This window comes from Phasianus colchicus, chromosome 9, assembly GCF_987193195.1.
Source record: "Phasianus colchicus chromosome 9, bPhaCol1.hap1.1, whole genome shotgun sequence".
Taxonomy (NCBI): Eukaryota; Metazoa; Chordata; class Aves; order Galliformes; family Phasianidae; genus Phasianus; species Phasianus colchicus.
In genome coordinates, this window is record NC_143444.1 from 32,459,004 (window position 1) to 32,480,400 (window position 21,397).

At 47.6% G+C, this 21,397-nt stretch overlaps 2 protein-coding genes across 8 annotated transcripts in view; one reads left to right on the plus strand and one right to left on the minus strand.

The window, feature by feature from the left end:
- Positions 1–21,397, minus strand: part of LOC149916929 (uncharacterized) — an 80,739-nt gene that overhangs the window by 51,538 nt on the left and 7,804 nt on the right. Inside the window, exons 1-2 of one of the 4 annotated variants that reach the window (XR_016469403.1) lie at positions 7,749–8,443; positions 6,837–7,558 (exon numbers count right to left, since the gene is read on the minus strand). The exons of 1 other annotated variant lie outside the window; for it this stretch is intronic. The gene's annotated coding sequence lies outside the window, so the exon portion shown is untranslated. Of the gene's footprint in view, positions 1–4,583; positions 5,315–6,836; positions 8,444–21,397 lie in introns of those variants that run through there. 2 more of the 4 variants (XR_016469402.1, XR_016469404.1) reach the window with 2 other exon arrangements.
- LHX8 (LIM homeobox 8) lies at positions 8,665–20,444 on the plus strand. Of its 4 annotated transcripts, none has more exons than XM_031604461.2 (9): positions 8,665–8,682; positions 9,182–9,355; positions 9,635–9,793; positions 12,633–12,754; positions 14,181–14,401; positions 14,862–14,965; positions 17,763–17,858; positions 18,880–19,063; positions 19,851–20,434. In XM_031604461.2, the coding sequence occupies exons 2-9, from the start codon at positions 9,275–9,277 to the stop codon at positions 19,925–19,927; spliced, it is 1,044 nt and encodes a 347-aa protein (XP_031460321.1). In that variant the 5' UTR covers positions 8,665–8,682; positions 9,182–9,274; the 3' UTR covers positions 19,928–20,434. The 4 variants fall into 4 exon arrangements, with proteins under 4 accessions (XP_031460321.1, XP_090002994.1, XP_090002991.1 ...); XM_090146868.1 differs by lacking the exon at positions 8,665–8,682 and adding an exon at positions 8,728–8,771 and having other exon boundaries at positions 19,851–20,444; XM_090146865.1 differs by lacking the exon at positions 8,665–8,682 and adding an exon at positions 8,823–8,969 and having other exon boundaries at positions 19,851–20,444.

Genomic DNA, 21,397 nt, shown 5'->3' on the forward strand with positions numbered 1-21,397 from the left:
CTGAAGACTAATGCACTTTGTGAGAGCATCTATCTCAACTGATCTTTAAAAGGATTAATTTTCTGTTGCCGGTATATAGTGGTTCTCAGCAAGTGAGGTGGAAGGAATTGCCTGCTACATTCCCTGTGGCAAAATGAGAGATTTTGTGGTCAGCAAAATCATGAAGGTACACTTGCAGAGCAGCTGTTCTTCATTAACTGTTCTTATCACCATAACGCAGGTGATACTTAAACACAAGGGATAAAAACAGTCTGTTTGCCAAGTCAGATCAATGAAAACATACTTTCTTTGTTCTAATTGTCACTTTCAATAAAAAATACACATCTGCTGCCAGTCACAGTGTGAGTCCTAGCCTAGGAGCCATGCCCCTGCTACAAAGCAGAAGGGAAACACAGAGTGAAGCAGAGGATTTATTGGATGGTCCAGGTGCTTTCCCACCACTAGGTGTGGTTCATGTGTCTCTCCTCTTACCTGGCCTTTTCCTGAGTGGTGTCCAGCATCTTCCCCAGCATGATAAACCTTAAGCCTGCCACCCTGAGTAAGCACACATGAACCCATGCAGCAGGGCTGCTCCTGCAGCCCAACAAGAGCTGGAGCCTGCAGCTGCATGCAATGCACATCCAAGGGAGGAAGCCTGAGAATGGTGGCCTGCCACATAATCACTGATCTTCAGCCAGTCTGATAGCTGAACACCAAATAGCAAAGGCCGCTACACAGGGATGCACCAGAGAAGCAGCCAAAATCAACCTCAACACTTCAGATGGCCAATGATGGCATAAATTAAAAAGCACTGCAGGGAGAGCTCCTAATGATATGCAGGACAACAGGCAGAGAGCAAAGTACCTTGTCTGTCATTTTGGCAAGCATACCAGTGAGCTGTATCCACTCAAGAAGTGTTGCTGTGGACTGGACCAGTCAGCATCTTGGATGAGTCCTAACTGGTGCCTCTGGCTGTTCTAGGAGATGTATTTGTGGTTAGGAGGCACTACACATTCGATCATTTCATGTATCTGCTGCACCAGTCATTGTAAACTTACTTTCATTATTCATTTATCATGGGATGGAGTCCTTCATTATGACACCTTTGCTCATCTCTCAATATAAGAGATGCCTGGTCAAACACCATTCTTCTTCTATAAAACATCTACTTATAGCTATCATAGCTAAACAACACCGTTGTAACTTCTAGCACTGAATAGAATCTGTATGTTCTCCTTTTGTGCCTCTGCAGAGATTGAGCTGTCTGAGATGCTTGCTATGGGATCCTGCATACCACAATTTACATTGCCACTGAGACATAAAGGAGCATCACATGTCCTGGCCTGCTCCTACACGAGAACATGGTTTGGGATATGATCAGTCACCTTAATGAAAATCCCCCAAGCCCCAACGTGAACTGCAGATACACCAGATGGGATGCAGCAAAGACAGGGCAAATGTAATTTCTACTTCTGAACTATGATCTTGTCTAACCAGGAAACCCATGCTCCCAAAATAACAGTGCAAAGTAGGAGTGGATACATAGCAAAAACCACTGCAGAGCATAAACAGTAAAATAAAACAGAAAGAATCCACATCTCCCCTCTCTGCTCACAGTCACGTGGGAGGCAAAAGCAAATAGACCTTGGCAAGAGCATGGCTGGTGTGAGCAAGGGAGATCAGCTTTCATGCAGTCGTCTTTCCACTTGATTGTGAACTTCAGCCCTGGCTGGGCTCCACATTCTGGGACCCTCCAGCAGTTAGGAGTAGGACAATATGAAGTCCACAGTTGCACGTTCCTCTGGCATGGTATGCTGAGCACAAACCCACTGACTTTTCCATTTTGTAATCTTGCCACTGAATGCTATCAGGGACCATTTGCTGATAATCTAAGTATTTGAGTGTGTGTAACACAGCAGCAGAATAGCAGCAATATTGCAAGCTGTATAACCCTAACTGCAAGTCAGCGCTTCACCAATTCTAAATTTTCTTTCATCCTATTAGTTCTTCTCTCCTCAAAAATTAGATAAATAGCTTTTCTTCTGTCCAAGCATCAACATGCAGATGGTATTAAGGAACAGCAAAACATGAGACGGTGAAGTGCTGCTTTGCATTACAGTCTAGTCTAGGTAACCAGCCAGAGCTGATCATTTTTGAACGTTTATTTGCAGCGATTAAAACAGTTGCCTTTGAGATCTCCAGTGATTCCCTCTTCCACTCTCTTCTCCTCATAACCCCAAATGGAAGTAATGAAAAGGCTATTAGATTATCAGTAAAATGCTGTCTTTTGTTAAACTTTCATTGTGGGGTTCAAGGCATATTGAGAGTATAATATGAGAGTACAATATGAGAGTACAATGGCCCTTGGGCACTGCAAAGCAGACAGTTCTGTGCAAAGCAGTGAGGACAAGTCCTGTAACAACATATATGTGAGCAATGAAATTAAGGTACATGCATGCAAAGTATGTACTGTAAGTTATCAATCTGTTCTGTAACTTTTTTTTATAACTTATGCTCTGTAAAACTCTTCTTTCAATAGCAGAATAGCCAGAGGTCCTGCTGGTCACACCACGAATAGGGCTGGATCCAGATCCCTCAATGGCAGAGCTGCAGTGTGCTCACAGATGCACGATGCTTTGAGCAGTGTGCTTTTGTGTAAATGAATATTCAATCTCAGAAAACTTTTACAAACAAGCAGGTGGACAAAAGGACTGCGTTAAACCTAGCTGACAGTTCCCATACCACACCCTCTGCACAGAAGTACCTGTCTAATTCCAAGCACAGAATTCAACAAAAGTAAATGTCTGGGCTGAAACACTATCTACACATTTAATTCTCCTCTACGGCAACATAAGTCTGGCACTAAGTAAAATTTCCCCAATTTCCTCTATCATGTGTCAGTCAAGGGTTAATGAAGTCATATCAGCAGAAAAACAATAAACACAAAGAGCAATGAGGTCCCTTATTTCTACTTACAACACCAACTGAACACCTGCAGCTGCACTTTCCAAATAAATTTATTTCAGGGAATTACAGTAGCACTTCGTACTTACTGGTCACAAAATTATAAATCTTGTGTGAACCTCGATTCCTTGTTTATACATACTTGCAAATATTCTGGCAATTGTAACCCATGGGTAGGAAACTGGGATCCCGTTGCTGGAGACTCTCTGTGGTTTTCAGATCTGGTACAAATTAATCACCTTTTCCATGAGCTTCCTTCCCAGCTTGTCAATTCAGTAAACAAAACATCTCCAGCTAGGGAGGCCCAAATGTGCTTTTTTTGACAGCCATTTTCATTTTAATACACATACACTGAACACTCTATCAGTCTACAAAGTAAGAAACTAGCTGGGGAAAATTATGAAAGCTTACACTGTGAAAAGAAGTGAATCTGTCCTTTAATTCCACTGCAAGGAACAGTTCCTTGTAGTGACACCTTACCAGAAAGTCCCACCACAGTCTGAGAGCCTTTCTTAGCCTCAGAGGTAGCACTCTTATCTGATTCCTGTTTTTACCAAGCTAAGCACTACTTGAGGCAAAGACCCCTGAACATCTGCAGTTGAGCTTTGGGGGAAAAAAAAAAAAAAAAAAAGAAAGAAAGAAAGAAATCTGTGAATAATTAGCAACTTAGAAATCCCTGACTAAATGTCAAGCAAAAGCAAGCACACTTCAAGAGTTCTGTTGTGCTCAGAGTATGGTTCGTGTGAGAAGACGGGACTAAGGATCACACCGTGCATGCGCTTACCAAAGTACAGCCTTCAACGTTGGAAAGAGAAGGGATGTCATCCCAAGGCAGCGAATATAGCTTTTCTCTAAAAAGCATTTGTTGGCGTGTAAGGGAGGGAAGTTTTCATTCGCTGCAACGAGTACTTCCGATTCCTGCCCTGAGTTGCGCTTGGCATTCAGTGGTATGACTGAGATGAAGGAGAATGTCCTGTGAAAGACAAAGGCAGCCGCCTACTCTGCAAGCGAGCTCACGCGAGGAGACCCGCAGACCCTATTCTCCTGTCTGTAGCTTGTATTTGCCCCTGTGCTAACTCTAGGACCTTTCCTTTCGGGGAGCTGTTACAGGGGGATGTTCGCCTGTCGGAAAGCTGTAGCCCGGGTCCCGCCGCCCCGGGAGCTCCCCGGAGGCTGGAGGCACCGACCCCGGTCTGCGGCGCCCGGGGGAGCCGGGGACCGCCCCGCACCGCCCTCCCCACACCCTCTCTCGCCCGACGGCTCTATCTCGGAGCCAGCAGGAAGTTTCAACAACCTTGTCTCCAAATATTTTTCTTTGCCATCTCAATTGTTTCAGCGCTGTTTCCTCCGGCCTCCGCCCGCGGCGGCCGCCGCCAACTCGTGCGGCACAGCGCGCCGCAACCCGGGGGCCGGGACAGCCCGACGGCGAACGACGGAGCGCAGCCGCGGAGCCCCGCGCTCCCCTCCGGCCGGTCACCGCGCCCTTGCGGCGCGGAGCGGAGCGGCGGCTCGGGGCAGCGGACCCAACCCGTCTTCCCTCGGACGTTCCGCAGAGGCCGGAGCGGGGAAGGGACGACGCGGCCGCCCCTCCGCGGCCCGGCAAAGGCGCCCGGTGGGAAAAAAAAGCGTTCTGTCCTCACCGGCGGCGACTGAAGCAGCTGCGCGAGACGCTACGGCGGCCCCCCGCCGGCCCCCGATTCCATCTGACGGCTCAGGTCTGCTGCCGCAGAGCAGTGTTTATTCAGCGCGTAAACAAAAGTGAAAGGAATTAAACGGGCAGATCCGATAGCCCAGGGAAACATTTCGGGCCCTTCAGCGTGGAGTTACCACGCTCTTAGAAAAGAGGACGTTCCTACAACGGAAAGCAGGCAGTAAGTTTTCTAGCTGTGTATTTATAAACATCGTCGATGCTTTCCGTGTTGGTTCTGCTAAGGGCAAAGTGCATTTTCATAACATTCGATCGCTGCTTTATTTTCGTCTGTCCACAACGCTTTCTCTGTCTGCATGACAGTATGGTACAACTAGCACAGATGTTTACAAACTCGAAAAGTCAACTTCTATGTAAAGTTTTCACCAAAACTTCAGGAACACAGAGACACAGCACTCCACTTGAACATGCGCAAGTTTCACATATCTGTTCACGGTGCAGGGACGAAGAAGTGCAACGAAGAGTAAAAAAGGCAAAATTACTGCCCTTATTCTCAAGTCAGAAATGACTCTGCACTTCCTCCTGCAGTGCAAGGGCCACTGCCCTAAAAAAAATGCAGGGCTGTACCCCACTAACCCCTGCTTGCCCTTTGCCTCCTCTGCCCTTACACCTACAAAGAAAAGAAAAATAAAAACGTACATTGTGTGAGGTTCTGAACTTTGGTGAGGGAATCGCTGTCTCGCACATTCAAGTCAGACACAGAAACTTTTCCCTCAGACCCATCTGGTCATTCCCAACCAAGAGACACAGGGCTCCACACTGGAATAGTCATGAGCAAAAGCTACAGAAAATACTGGACCCAAGAGCTGGAGACAGACAGCTTGGCCCAAGGAAAGTGCGTTACACAGGTATGTAAAACAAGTTACAGGTTACTCGATTGGTTTACTTCTTGCTAACCCAGTCCAGAAACAGAAATTCAGGAGCAGTCCAAACTCTGCAGCTTTCACCAGGGGCTGGAGCCAGGGGGAGTGCGAACTCACAAAGAGCAAGCCCAGTGTGTTGGCTTCACTTCGTTGCCTGACTTCCGCCACAGAGCCGCCGCCAATCCATCCCCCCCGCCCCCATCCCCTCGAGATCAGGATGCTGAGACCTAGAGATGAAAAACCTCCAGATACCATCGGTGGGCAAATGTTAAAGCATGCGAAAGAGGATGCCTGAGACAGGAAAGGCAGCGTGCACTGAAGTCAACTTTGTCCTCACAGTTATCAGCTCCGCATTTTAACTCATCTCTCCTTGCCAGACAGCTTGCTGGTCAAGAAGGGGACCGCGTGGACCTGGGCTGCAAAAAGAGCGGACCGCACGGAGTCACGGCAGCATCTGCTGGCGGTCCTCGCCTCGCCTTCGGGGGCGCGGGGACACCCGCGGGACATAAACGAGCGGGGAGGTGAGGGTGCGAGACGGGGCTGCGCAGCGGGAGCTCATTTCCATCCCTCAGGTCGGAGCGCGTTCCCCTCGGCAGCGACGTGAAACACCGCGAGCGGAGCGCCGCTCGTCCCGCCGCGGCCCCGCAGCCCCGCGCTCCATCCAAACCCGCCGCACCTCCCCGGCCCGGCTGCGGCGGAGGCGCGGGTGGTCCAGAGCCGTCGGCCGTTGTTCCGTGGGCCGAGCCCGGCAGGGCAGTCGGAAGCGGCAGCTCAGATTGTCCCCGATTTGGTGTCGGTGGCAGCTTTTCGCAAACTGACCGCGGTGCCACGTTTAATTTCTCAGCAGCCCGTTCGTTTTCGCTGCGCATACGTTTCGCTGGAGCGCCCTTCAGAGAGAGACGTCCCGCCGCGCGCACTGCTCCGCGGTGCCGTCTTTGCTCGAGAAGCCCAGTGCCAACACACTCTTGTTACAACTCTTGCCGTCCGCGCTCAGCCCCGCGCCCTGCCGTCACATACTTAAAAGATCTCTCCTGTGCGCAGATGATTAGCATTTCCTCCACCCGTCCTTGCATTACTTCTCAGAGGAACGGACGAGGTCCCCCATCATAGGGTCCTCCGCGCACGGAACTCCGCGCTCCCACCCGGGCTCTCCGCAGCGCTCTGCTCTGCTCCGAGTCCCGACGGGACGAGGCCGAGCAGGGGCCCGTCCCGACCGCCCCCGGCAGCTCCGCTCCCCTCGGCCCGCTGCTCCCTGCCACTAAGTTCTGTGCGTCCGCCTGCTTTCACCTCCTCAAAAACGAAGCTACGCTAGCGATACTTACTAATATTCCGAGAGCGGGTAACCGAAGCGAAAAAGTTCAGACAGGACTTTGGAGAAGTAGCCGAGTTCCACTGCCTCCGTTTGAGTTCGCGAGGCGCGTCGTCTTCGCGTCCCTCGGTGGCTGCCGGGGCCGCCGATCTCCCGGCCGCGGGATCGGCCCCGGACGGACCCGGAGCGCCGCGCGGGACTGACGCGGCCGCGGGAACGGAGCAGAGCGCGGGCGGGGCCGCGGGGAGCCGCGCGGGACGGGCTGAGGGCTGCGGTGCTCTCGCGACCGTCGGGCGCGTGCACCGAGAACAAGAAGAAACACCGATAAATCTCCCGTGCGTTTTTTTTTTCTTCCTCCCGCACACATCTTATGAATTACTGCTGCGCGTTTTGCCACCGCTGCGGGGAACAACGCGCGAAAGAATTTTGTTGGCTCCTAACGCTGTATTTATCAGAGATTAAAGGTGCGCGTGCAGGAAGGCGCTGCTTCATAGAAATCTAAAACGCAGCCGTCCGTGAAGCGCACACCAACGCTGCGCGGTAAACTCGTTAACACCGAGGGGAAAGCATCGACGGCGCAACGAAGGGCGCTGCAGGGGCCCCCCGCCTCCCCCACGGCTCTCTGCCTCTGGTTCCTCCACGTCGCATCTCTCTGGCGACCCCCAGGGCAGGTGCCGCTTTTCCGCGGTGCCGTCTGGAACAGGCGATAGCCCTCGTGCCGTGCCTCGGGATTATCTGACAGGGAAGGTCGGGCTGTCAGGACGGACGGAGAGAGGTTCTCCGCTGCTCCCCCCGCGGCACGGCGGTGGTTCGCGCGGCCGCCTCTCGCCTCCTGTAGCGGCACTCCCGGCCGCGTTCCGACGACGGGGGCCATAGCCGTTCCCTCCCCTCCGCGATCCGCTCGGCGCCGTGGGCGTGCGAGTACCCGGGCGGGGAGACGCCAGAAAGCCGCTTCTAGATGAGTGCGTAGGGCCGGAGCACCGCGGGGCCGCTCGGGGATCGGAGGCGCTCCGGACCGCCCCGCCCGTCGGGGCGCAGAGTTCCCCTGGGGCGGGGAGCACGGCGGGGGGGCACAGCTGGACACAGCGCTCCCGCTACACACCGCGGCCGGACGGCTTCCACAGCCCCGTCCCGAATTTCGCTGCACTTAGAACGAAGCACCCCGTCCGTCAGCGTCCCGGCTGTGCTACTGGGCGGCAGCTGTTGGGGTCCTAAAAGGGTGATTTAAGTGAGATTCTTTCCGAGTCGATCGGTTAAAATGTCGGGCAAGTGAGTGGGGTGCAGCGGTATGGGGGGCTCCGTCCCAGTCTCGCAGAGGCAGGGCCTCCAAACCCGAAAGAAAGGCGAAAGGGGAGTGAGGAGCATGGGGCTCATCCTTTCTACAGAGCCCCAAAAACTGAAGTCCCCTTTCTCAAACTCAGAGCATTACCGCTGTAGCGGCAGCTCTCAGTTCGCTTTGTAGAAAATCCACCATCTGTCATCAGAGTAAGCACGCAGAGAGGTGCAGAGGACAGGGCTGTAACGGCAGGTTTAATTAGCGTCACCTGTCAGGCTCGGCACGCGCGGAGCAGCAATCCGCGGCTATCGCCCTCACCTGCGGCGGGTGGGCTGCTCGTTCTGCACCGTCCCGAGCGCGGCAGTAGTCGGGGAAGCTCTGGGAGGAGCGTCTGTAGTCGCAGTAAAAACGTGCAAGTAACACAGGGAGCACCTCCGTTAGGGGACACGGCCGGGTTCTCGGAGTGCTGCGGGCGGGCGGCCCCGAGCAGCCTCCATCTGCGGTGCAGACGAACACACCGGTGTTAATTAGCAACAGGCAGAGCTCAGAACTACAGTAACGCTACGGCCTTTGGTCACCTCAGGTGTTCCTTCTTTAGCTTAACGAGAAAGGTTTTATAATGGGATCTGGGCGGCGTAAGCACGCATGAACACGGCGCAGATGGTGCTCGGAGTGCGTGAGCCGAAGAGCTGCGCTCAGCTGCGGGGCACGGAAAACCCCTCCCGTGCACCCGCACCGCTGCGTTCCTTCGCTCATATGGAGGGAGATGCAGCTCGGATTTTTGTTTAGTCTCGGGGGGCTGGAGGCGGAGAAGCTGTGACAAACGACGAAGATAAACTGGGAGGGAAGAAGGAGAGAAAGAGGAGGAGTGTGTGGTGTCCTTTGGGTCTTTTTTTTTTTTTTTTTTTTTTTCCTTTTTTCCTTGATGGTGCTCTTTGCTGTCTAACAGCTCCGGTGCGGGTTCGCTGCCGCGGCAGCGCTCGGAGGCGGGTTCTGCACGGGAGGGCAGAGCAGGCAGGCGCGGAAGGCCGTCCTCGCGCGGCACGGCCCACCCCCTCATACACAAAACTTTTTTCTGGCAGGCGCTGAGGGCAGAGGCTCAGAGTGAGGTTCCCGGAGCAGCCTCGTGGCGCCCCGCCGCCCTTCGCGGAGCTGGTATGCGGTAGGGCAGGGCCATGTATTGGAAGAGCGACCCGATGTTCGTGTGCAGGCTGGAGGATAAGGACCTGCCCGCGCTCGGCGGCCCCTCGGAGAAGGTGAGCGGACGCGCGCCTCTGCCCGGTGCGGGGCGGGGACCCGGGCTGCGCTCCGCGGCCGCCGGCGGTTCCATCTCTTCCCCGCTCGGGTCCCGCGGCCTCCGCTCGGCGGAAGAGCTCCGGCTCCCGCCGCAACCCGCCCGCGGGGCTTCGGCACGGCCCCGCAGGTGCTCGCGGTCGGGAGGGTCGGGCCGGGCGGGGCTCCCCGCGGCGTTCCCCGCTTCTGCGCGAGGCCGGCGGCGGATCGCGCTCATAGAGCTCTCCGCGCGCTCCCCGCAGGAAAGCCCCGCGGCGGCCGACGAGGACTCCTGCTCTTCCTCTGCCGCCCTGTCGCCCTCCTCTTCGCCGCGGTCCATGGCCTCCGGCTCCGGCTGCGCCCCCAGCAAGTGCGTGTGCAGCAGCTGCGGCCTGGAGATCGTGGATAAGTACCTGCTGAAGGTAAGCGCGTCCCGCCGGCCCCGCTCCTCTCCACCGCCGAGGCGGCCGTATCGGTCCCGCACCCCGAGAGCCGCGCGGAGGGCGGAGCGCCTCGGCGGGCACCGCGACGTGCGGGGAGGGGAGGGCAGGGCTCGGCTGGGCCGCGGGGCTCCGGCGTCTCGAAGCCGTGCCGCGTCCTGCGCGTCTGACAGCCACGAGTTGAGTGCGGTGGCAAAACGCGACGGAGCTGCGGGTGGACAGCTGAGCTCAGAGAAGTCCTGCCCTTTCTCTCGCACGCTTCTCGTTCCACTTTCCTTCCTCGCTGTTGCTGCACAGTCGGCATCCGTAACATCTGAGCCGGTTCTTCGACTTGCAGAGATGAGTGGAATTACTGCAGAAGCTGATGCTGTTAAAGCTCTGAAGCTAACCGCGTGCGTCTGCGAGATTCGGCCTCGCAGGTGATCTGAAGCGATACCTGCGTTGTGAGAACGCTCTCCTGCTGTAGGGCTGCGTATCCTTCACGTGTTCCATAAGGGAGCGAGAAGGAACGCTGATGTGGGGAACGTCTCGGTTGTGCTGTACGCTCCTGATAAAGCAGTTGGTAGCAGTGACCCGTTTGTTGTTAGCTAAACAAAATCTCAGTGCGGTGCTGTGAATCTGAAAGGAAAGCAGCGCCTATTCATAAGCGTGGAAACGACGTATTCCTTTAAAAAGGGGCTCTAGTAATTTCTGAGAAGTTGGCATGATTGAAAAATGTTAGTTTCAGCATTCAGGACTAAGTATGATTATTTAACAAAAGCTTGGCTTTAAATATAAGACGTTAAGGCAGTGCGAAGGTGGCTATTTTCCATCTGGATTGCAGCCACTGAAGTTATGCTGGGTCAGAGTCCTGCCTTCTGTCCTTTCAAAAGTGAGATTAGGAAGTTGTGCTTTCAGTCGCTTGATTTCAACAGATGCAGACTTAAATTCATAATATGTCCTGCAAAGTGGAAGTCTGTAGCATCACCGAAAATGTAAATGTTCTTTTTTAGGTAATTTTCTTTAGATTTCAGTTGTAACAAGGAGGTCAAAGGAATGTGTATGCTAGGTCGGCACTCATTTATAGCAGGGTATGCACAGGTTGTGGAGAGCTTCTGTATGCCTTTTGTTCTGTTATACCCCGGACACCTTCATATGTGTGTTTGCACTCAGAGCAGGGACGACAAAATTGCTTCTGGTTCTGTTAACTCCAGAGGCATCCTAGTCGCTCATTTCCTGAATGTTGCTGTCTGCACTTTGAAAAGCTTGAGTAAATGCAGCTTAGAGCAAAAGATCCCCGAATGACTATTCTGACTTCAACTTAAACATCATTCCTTTCTATATAGGTAGGGAAAGACAGCCGGGAGACGTCTTCCTGATCAGCAGCAGTTATGTCTCCTAAATTCAGCCCTGTACAATGATAAAGGCAGATGGGTGACATCACGCCAGCCGTGTAACAAAGCCCTGTGGAAGAGCGTTAGCAGTCCGTGCGTCGGGCTCCGTGCAGAGCGGTGTGAGGCTGCCTGCTGGGGGCCGGGGGAGCTGATCCCCTGGGAGCCCCTCTGTGCAGAGCTGTGGAGCGGGTTCAGACTGGCCCTGATGCTGTCGTCCTTTTTGCCTGCAGTGCACCCATCTAGCAGAATAGTTGAGAGGATCAATTTGGTGACAGCTGTTATCAACGGTTTCACATTATACTGTGGCGTAAATTTGTCAGTGCATGGAACTATGGCTGCCAACAAGGATAGATCCTGGGAGAGCACTGGGCAAGCTGTAATATTATATGAAGAATGACTGAAATGGTCTGTCTCAGCCTGACCTGTCAGAGTCAACATCTCATTTTCTCTGTGGCTTGTCTGGCAGTGCTTTGACAGAAGGCACATCCTGGGTCACATAGATCACTGCCTTGCCATTCCTCATATAAGGGCTGACAAACCTGCTGCTCCCTATGAGATGAAAAATTGGCATGGACGTTTCTAAAGGAAATCGTACATATCCAAACTTATTTATTGTTTGGTTTACGTAAGTTCTCCTGTACGATACAGAATTATCCACAGGGTCGTCATTTATTTTTTGGTCAGTGGGAATATTGGGTTTTCAAATGAAATGATTTGTCTGATGGGTGGTGCAGAATGTCTGCACAACAAAGAATTATAAGAATTAAGAAATGAAAATTTTGGATAACTTATTTGCCCAAAATTTACCCGTGGCTTTTCAAAACCCCTGATCTGCTTCTACTTTCCATGGTGTAATTTCACTATGGATATTATATTTTAAACAATTATTGAATTTGCTGTAAAACAACCTGATGTTTTGGAGCTCCCACTTCATTCACCAACTGTGCTTCCCAGCCATCTGGTAAGATGCAGCTCATGTTGTGTTTCTACTTGACTGCTTTGTTTTTTCTTCAGTGTTTGCACTGTAAAATTTCAAATCACTTCACAGCTCTTGTTCATTGTTAGACAGGAGTTTTTGCAGGTTGGGGAATAAGAATGCAAGTTAGCAGTAAGGTGATGCCAGATTGCTCTGTTACCCCAATAATGTGAGAACAGAGCCAGGCACCAAATATCCACATAGAACTTGGATCTCCTGCTTTCTCTTCCTGTGCTTTGAATTACAAAGCCATGAAAGCTTATTTTGAAGACTTTTATCACATTCATTAACCCCGAATACATGTAGTTCTATAGGCAGTTTTGCCTTGAGGATTCATTTTCTGTGAATCATGGTACACATCATTTCTGCCTTTTTCTGGCTGTATGAAAAGAAATAATAATTTTTGTAAGTACAAGATATGAGTTCTGTAGTACAAACTCAGAGGAGTACTTTCCTGCCGGTGTTCTTGCAGGTGAACGACCTCTGCTGGCACGTTCGCTGTCTCTCGTGCAGTGTCTGCAGAACGTCTCTCGGAAGGCACACCAGCTGCTACATCAAAGATAAAGATATCTTCTGCAAACTTGATTATTTCAGGTACGCCGTGCAGCAGTAGCACTTCATTTAACAAAATCTCAGCTTGCTTGTTTTGCTTAGTCTGTAAATGAAATGGCTGCTTAGGTTCTCACTACTCGCTTATTTCCATGTATGTCGTTTATCACTTAATAAGCAATGAAATGGATATCTATGGCCGAGGGACTTGGAAGCCCTGCACCTGTCTAATGCAACTACATAACAAACCTTTTACTTAATTTGTGCCTAGCTACTGAATTTCTAGAATCACTCACCTCTATGGACACAAAGCAGGGGTAGGTATTGGTCAAAGAGCCTATCAAAATAACAGTGAATATAGCTTATGTGCAAATAATTGTTCTTAGTGTAATGCTGATTAAGAAGACAAGGCCAAGCTGAGATGATTTTCTGTTCAGACTAGCACTTTGGTACCAGACTTAGGATACCACATGCTGTTATTAACTCCAAGTCAATCTTTTAACCTTTAAAAAGGATTTCAGCAGCTACACCTTTCTAGGATCAATTTGATTTAGAACAAGAAGCATTCTTAATATTAGGATCTAATTGTATAAGGGAGAATATTATTAATTCTGAGTGGCAGAATTAGAAAGACTCGTTGGCCTCAGTGCTCAAGATAGAAAATCTTCAGTCCAGAAAGGAGGAAGAAAATTTGCTGTGACCGCTGGTACTTTCCCTGGGCAAAATATTTATGGGATTCACGTCTGTATAGTGAGTGGATTATTGTCAGCTATTCGTTTTTCCACTGAAAAAGGGAGGGATGGAACAGGCTGAGGATGGTGAACTTTGGGGGAGGAAAAACAAAGTTATGTTCATTTACGTAATCCAGCATACCCTGGCTGTCAGTTTCCTCTTGAAAGAACAACATTATACAGTAACAGTATAAATACTTGCCTATATTTGAACTTCTACAGGAGATGATAAAATCATAAATGGGGTGGTAACTAAGGAAAAAAACTGTGTAGGTGCAGGCTTTCTCCCCTTCAGCGGAAGGGGACAATGAACAGTGAAGGCTGATGAAGCTAAATAACCTGGACTACCCCTATAGTGAAACACATTTGAGTAACTGGGGGAATTTCAAGCATAAAGCCAGCTGTTCCTATCTCCCACCCACAACTTTTACAGAGATGACTTTCGTAAAAGGAAAGGCGAGATTTGTGAGTTCACGTAGCAGTTTTAATGTTGCTCTTTCCCTTAAGTAAATTATTAACTTTTATAGTGATCTTGCCTTGAGTTGTCAGATGCAACCTTGCTGCTTTTATTGCTGTAGAAGCACGGTTACGTGGTCCTCCAGCTCTGTGTGGTCAGTCTTCTTGCTGTGGATCTCAGCTGTGCTTCCACATCCGTTTTCTACTAACCTTGCTGGAGCAACCATTGTGCCTGGTTGGTTAGCATCTCACTCCAGCCTTCTGTTGGCCTTCGTTGTTTGCAGGCGGTACGGCACCCGCTGCTCCCGCTGCGGGAGGCACATTCATTCTACAGACTGGGTCCGAAGGGCTAAGGGCAATGTGTACCACTTGGCGTGTTTTGCCTGCTTCTCCTGCAAAAGACAGCTTTCTACCGGAGAGGAGTTTGCTTTGGTGGAAGAAAAAGTCCTGTGTAGAGTACATTATGACTGCATGCTGGACAATCTGAAAAGAGAAGTTGAAAACGGTAACGCTGCCTTTAAAAACTGTTTGTGGTTAGTTTTAATTAAATTGTTGAGTTTTACTTCATCTTCAGTCTTAAAAGAGCTAATTATCCAGCTTTACTAAGGCTGGAAGCACAGGTTCTTGAATTAAAATAAGGCACAAATTACCTGATGTTTATATATATATATATATATATGTATTTTTTTTTGAGTTTGTATAACTTGTTTCCTATCCTAAGGAAAGCAAAGCTTATCTAGTTGATAAAATGTCATGCTGCACCTCTTTCCTCCATCAATTTGCAAGGGAGTCAGTTGGGGTGGATGGGTGGTAGTGTCCGGGCAATTTAACTTTGAACAAAATGTGGCTTTTCTGCATGTGAAATTGAGGTGGCCAGCTGCTGCGAGTTGTTAGACAACCGTTTGATTTATGAATAACATCATTTTGAATGCTTAGCAGACAGTGTCTTCTTTTTAATGCTTCAGGTAATGGGGTTAGTGTGGAAGGAGCACTGCTAACAGAACAAGATGTTAATCATCCAAAACCAGCAAAAAGAGCTCGGACCAGCTTCACAGCAGATCAACTCCAGGTAGAGGCGATGCTAAAAACTTGAGTACTTCAGGTTTATGCAGGATGTACCTTCTGAACTGATAGGAAATCAGATGCATATGTGGGGGAAGAATAAGCTTGTATGCTTTATACTTTTTCAAAAACTATCAAGACACGGCATGTTTCTGGAATAGTTTGTTAGCTTCAGTGGTTTCATATGAAATAGTTACCCTTCGAGCTTTTTATTTCCCTGGGGGCAGCCAGTAATTCTGCAGAGTGGAAACAAAAAGGTTGATCTATTTTGATTGCTCGATGAAATCTATTTAAGCAGACATTTACATCACTGCACATAATAAAGAATATTTTTAGAGTTACGTAATATGAAGAGTTGCACTAGAGATGGGTACTGGATGGACTTCGAGACATTAACAGGCAGGAAGCTTCAATTTTATTGCAATGCTCAGTAAAGGACTGCAAAAGTTTGTGTTCTCAGAACAACAGGTAAGTCGTGGATTCCTGCTAATATTCACGTGAATACAGCTCGACTCCTGTCAATTAATGTGTTGTTTCTCTTTGTTTTATAGAGAGGAAGGGGAATAATCGCATGTTTGTGTCTTATCATCATTTTTCCTACATACTTGCTTTTCATGTCTTGGCTGTATTGATGTGCGCTGGGAAGACAGGCTCTTAGTAGGAACTCATGTCTGCTCTCATTCCCTCTTTTCTTCCCTTTCTCTCATCCCTTCCAAAGTGCTTTACAAGCATGCTCAATCTCAAAGTATCTTTGAGCTTCGCTGCTGCCTGTTTAAACATACTGAATTCTGTAGATTTGGTGTCATGTTTCAAGAGCCTGGCTTCAGTATGTAATGCTGCGTGTTTGAGACTGGGGGGAGCAGACAGCTTTTTCACGGAGCTGGGTGGGGTGAAATAGAGAAGTGCATTTGATGTTCTTGGCAGCAGTTTTTTTACTGTCCAATTTGTTCTTGATCATGCATTATCAAAACATGTTTTTTCAATATCCTGTTATATGAGCTCACCCACTAGTTATACTCCTTTCCAGTGTCAGGACAAAAGGGAAGTGGGAGCTTTGGAATTCTGGAAGTATGAAATTAAAACTCCTGGCAGGGTCATGCCTGCCCAGCGGGGGTGGGAACTGCCTGCATCTGCTTTGCCCTCAGAGCTTCTTGTCTTGTTGCTGTCTTGACAAGAGTTGGCTCTGGATTGCCTCAAATACGAGTAATTTCTGCTTCCAGATCACCACTTCACCAAATGAGCCTGATAGGGAAAAACAGCATGATCAGTGCCAGCTCACTGTGAGGAGGCAGTGACCAGATTCAGAATTGTCAACCTGTAGTGGAAAGGAAGCGGCAGCTTTCTCCCCAGCTCTAGCTATGTGTCTTTCATGCTCAGTTTATAGTATTCCTTTGGTGAGTTTCTGGATGCATACTGTTACTGCAGTGTTCATTTTCTACTGTTCTGCTTTGCCACTATGTCCTTGTCTGTGGTAAAAGCGGCCCAGTTTAGTTAAACTGAGTGTGATAATCAGTGCATAACATGGCACATGGCTGTATGATGCTTGATTTGCTGTTTGATCCACGACTGAAGTCAAGGTGCTTTTAATCTAAAACAAGAGCACAACCTGGAAGGGGTGTAAGGTGCAAAAGCTCTGGATATCAGGTGTGAATTTCTGCAGGAAGGAGACTTTCTTTTCCAACACCAGCTGAATGAATGACAGGTCCAGCTCTCAGAGTAGGAACTGGATTCAGGGCTGCTTCTGTTTTGATATCAATTAAACTTCCATGTTTGCTTTTCCCGTTTTACTGGATTGTAACCCACTTCAGCAGATATGAGATCTGTTCAGACGCTTCCTGTCTGCTCAGTGCATCCGTCTCGGCACCTGTTCTTGACATAAGACTTCCAATAATGTGCCTAAGGATGTGGAAGGATGCCTGTGTTTTTGATGTTCTTTTATGAAACTCAGTAGGAAAGCAAATAGTTTAAACATTTCTGAATTTGAAGAGTACTTGTCTGAGTTCCTCAGAGATGAAGCAAAGCAAAATTTGCAGACCATCAAAGAACAAAATCCAGAAATGAGAAACTGCAGTTTACTAAATGGCTGAAGGAGTCCTGCAGAAATCTGTGAAGTCTTACTTCTTAATTAAGGTAAATTCTCGCATGTTCCAGAACTGTTCAGGACCAACACTTACCTTCTCAAGAACTGTAATTCAGGTGATAATGTGATGATTTGTAACGAAAGATGAGTCCCACCAAATAGCTGCATTGTGCAGGTCTGTCAGGGTGCAGCCAGAGTGCTTCTCACATCGCTGGAGAGTAAATGCGGTGCAAGGAGCTTCCAAGTGGCCTACATTCTCCATGTAGCTGGAAAGGGCATCAAGTTGCTCCATATAGTGCAAGAGGCAGGTAGCAATTGACCAGCTCAAAGAACCCAACCTAAGCTCATTCCTTCCTGATGCTGTTTGCTGTGGTCTGCTGCTATAACCATTTTCTTTATCAAGTATGCCTGAATTGCTTTGCAGTGTTTTCTTACAGTCTGAATCACAAGTGAATGCTTTGTCCATTTCTGACTGTTTCCAAGCATAATTCATTTCTCATAAAAGTCTCAGTTCAGTTAAGTAGTATAACGGGCTTCTATTTTGGGTGTGAATTTTGTGGCTTATTTAAAATATATTTTTCTCCCTTTTACTGGGGACTGTCTGGGGACAAGAGATTACAACAGTTCCCTAAAAACAGAGAAAGGAAAGGATCATAGTCTGAGAGAAGTCTCTAATGCCATCCTTGGGACTGCACAAAAAAAAATCCAACTCTTATCTTTTCAGGTTATGCAAGCACAGTTTGCTCAGGACAACAATCCAGATGCACAAACGCTTCAGAAACTGGCAGAAAGAACAGGCCTGAGCAGGCGTGTTATACAGGTGATTGCTCCAAGTTACAAAGTCTGCCACTCATCTGCTGGAAAAGCTTAGTGGCAGTTTAACAATAATTACGTAGTTACTGTGAGGTGGAGAAAGATCTAATGTGGTGGCTTCTTAGAACTGTTCTTAGCTAGGAGTAGGTGTAGAACTGAAATGTCACTATGAACAATTTGCAGTGTTCTTGTACTTTGTATGGAGGATTAGTGATTGTCAAGGAACAGCATGCCTGGAGAGCATGTAATTGGCACTAAGCTTTTCACAAACATAAATTTATGAATTCAGCAGCACATTCTTAGAGCTGTGCTTTCTGAAGATGACTTGTGATATACAACACAGACATTAGGACCAATTACCCAGTGATCTGTTTTAGAGAGCAGAGGTAAAATATATGCCCAAGCCATTTATAACTGAGAAACACAAACTTAGGTTCTTATGGTTCGTTCTTTGCTTGAAGATTCCTCTTGGCAGCCACCACATTCATGCTCTTTTTCTACATAAATGTATTTTTTATACCAATTTATAGATTTATATAAGGGAACAGCAAGCTTTTTTCTAATTATCTCCTCGTAGCCCAGGAGATCTGACTGATATATAGGAATTAGGTAGATGGAACCTGTGATCAAGCTTTTAAAAAGCTGAAGCTCACACAATTCACAGGGAAAAGAAAAATAGGTATCCCATGAAAAATCTGTTTTGCTGCCAGCAGTGTTGAGGCGCAAGAGATGACTGCATCCCTCCCATGCACCTGCACACAGCAGCTGTGGGTGCCCAGCCAGGCGCCTGCCCCAGCAGCCATGCAGTCCTTACAGTGCCTGGGGCTCTTAGTTGCTACAGAAGCTTTCCTGACTTGCTCATATGTGTGCTTTAGGCACCGTGCATCTTCAAAGTAGACATTTCTTCTTTTGGACTGTCAGTGCTACGTTTGAGGCTCAATTAACTGAGCTCTGAGGTTTATATCAAGTTAATGTCAAAGCAGAATGCAATTGATCTACATGATGTAAATCTTTTTCCTTTTTTTCAGGTGTGGTTTCAGAATTGCAGAGCGCGTCATAAGAAACATGTTAGTCCTAACCATTCATCTACTGCTCCAGTCACAGCAGTTCAGCCCTCCAGGCTGTCTCCACCCATGTTAGAAGAAATGGCATATTCAGCATATGTACCCCAAGATGGGACTATGTTAACTGCCCTGCATAGTTATATGGATGGTAGGTACAACTCTGCGTATCCAACTAAAATCATTCTTGACAGCAGCAAGAACAGTTTACCAGGCTCCTATTAAAGAAGCTTGCCAGATTTCTTGTTTTATGCTTTATAGAATATCTTAATATAGTATTTGCTCTCTGTGCCTTGTTAAGAAGGCACTTCTATCAGGAGCACTCACTGTAGTAGCACAGCTGCAGATCTGGGTGTGAAGACTACTTTCTGTGCTCCCTCCAAACCATGAGTGCTAGTAGTAAGAATTCAAACAATTGTTTTTCTAGCATTCATGCTGTATTTTCTACAATATCTAATTTTAGTGAAAACTGTGGACCAACCACTCCCTGACCTTACCCCACTAACTGTAGGTGTACTGAAAACTTAAGCTTCCTTCATATTAACACGTAATGGGGGCAGCTTTGTTTTTAAAAAAATGTTATTGTGTGTTATTTGACCTGATGTGACAACAAATTGGGCTCCAACTCATGATTTAGAGTATCTGAAAGATTTGGGAGGGCTGGATTCTTAGCTGCACATGTGGCCTGAGCTCGCTCTTCTCCAGGGCGGTGTGAGAGGTGGGCTGTGGTTGGAGGCAAATGAGCTCTGGGCCTGAAGTATGGGGCTGGTGGAAGCACCTGTGATGCCACCTAGTTCCTGGCATCAGACTTGTTTAGAGAAGCAGTGCTTAGTTAGGTGGTTGGGACTGGTGAACATTTATTTACCCAGTTGGATTTTACTAGTTTATATTTTTCTACTTCCAATGAAGTTGACGAGTGAATCTTTCTGTTTTTGTAGCTCATTCACCTACAGCTCTCGGACTCCAGCCTTTGCTACCCCACTCAATGACACAACTGCCAATAAGTCATACCTAATTTCTTTCTGTCAGGGATATAAGCTACTAAGGATGTAAGCTTAAGTCACTTACTGTGTATGAAAGTTATCATTGGGAAGATATTAATGTTAACTTTTTATTTAACATCTGAAACATTTTCAAGAACGTTTTTGCTGCCCAGGTATGTAAGTATACATTTAGCCTGCAAGACACTTTTATGGATTCTGCATAATTACATATTACGTTGTTTACAAGCCTTATTAAACATCTTTTTGTATTGTCTGGAAGTAGATCACTCTAGTTATGTATTTGTTAATTTATTTGTCATCAAAAGAGCACTTTGCCTAAAAGAAAGGACTGACAGTTGTGCAAAATGTTTACAATTCTTTGTGAGTTTGTAGCTTATCATTAGTTTGTATTAGTAAGTTATTGCTAAAAGTATTACTTGTATTTGAGTTGTATACAGCCTATATGTTAAAGCTTATTTCTGTGAATTTGCAAAAATAAATTTTGGTTGCAAATATTTTCAAAATGAACTAAATAAAGTTTCCGCTGTAGCATGCTAAGCAAAAGTGTTGCTGTGTCTGTGGTTGAACTGTGAGCATTTGTGAAGAGCTTAACTTAACTTAAATCTTCAACTTTCTTTTAAAGTTATACCTAGGTTATACCTAGTTGTACCTAGGTATGCTGCACTAGACTTTTTCAGGAGTGTTCAATTGACCTGAAAAATGTTTCTAATAGGCTTAAATTGGTCTTGAAACACAAGAAACAGGTGCCTGCTTTGAAGTAAATATACACAAAACCAGTGGTTTTCCTCAGTGAGGTTGCACAGCAAGGGAAACTGTGGATATACAAGATAGACCTGACTGTGATTTAAGTCAGTGAGTGGAGATCTGCTTTTGTATTTTGTATGTATACTGCTTCAGCTTCTGATTTTTTTCAATGGTTTTACTTTTGATTTTGTTTAGCAGGAGGATGACCAATGCAGTATTTAAATAGTCTGCATTTCAGTTCCATGTTTTGACTGACCTGTATGACACTGCATACAAACAGAAATTGCAGTTCATTCAGATGCTTAAGAATATGCTGCATTTAATTGTTAAAGTGAATTAGAACTGTTAAGCCAGAATTAGAAAGAAGGGAGCTCTGATTTAATGGGTAAAGGCTAGTGCCTACTATCAACTGAACTGATCTTTGTCTTCACAGACTAGTTTCCATCAAGGATTTAAGACTGGTAGATCCCATCTGCACACCTAAGCTTTACTTGCATCAGAAGGAAATCTTTGAAGGTGTGTGTGAGTCCTTTATTTTCCTCTCTCAATGGATTCGGTGTCTCTAATGTGTGAAATTTCTTATCTGTTCTGGTCAAATCATTTCAGTTTGGTTTGCCACCACAGAAAGATTATGGTCTCCAAAGCCATCACTTCAGTGGCAACTTTTGAATTATTCATGTTCCATAAATTAAACTCAGTTGCCCAAGCAACTGAGTAGCAAAAGCACATTGCTTTGT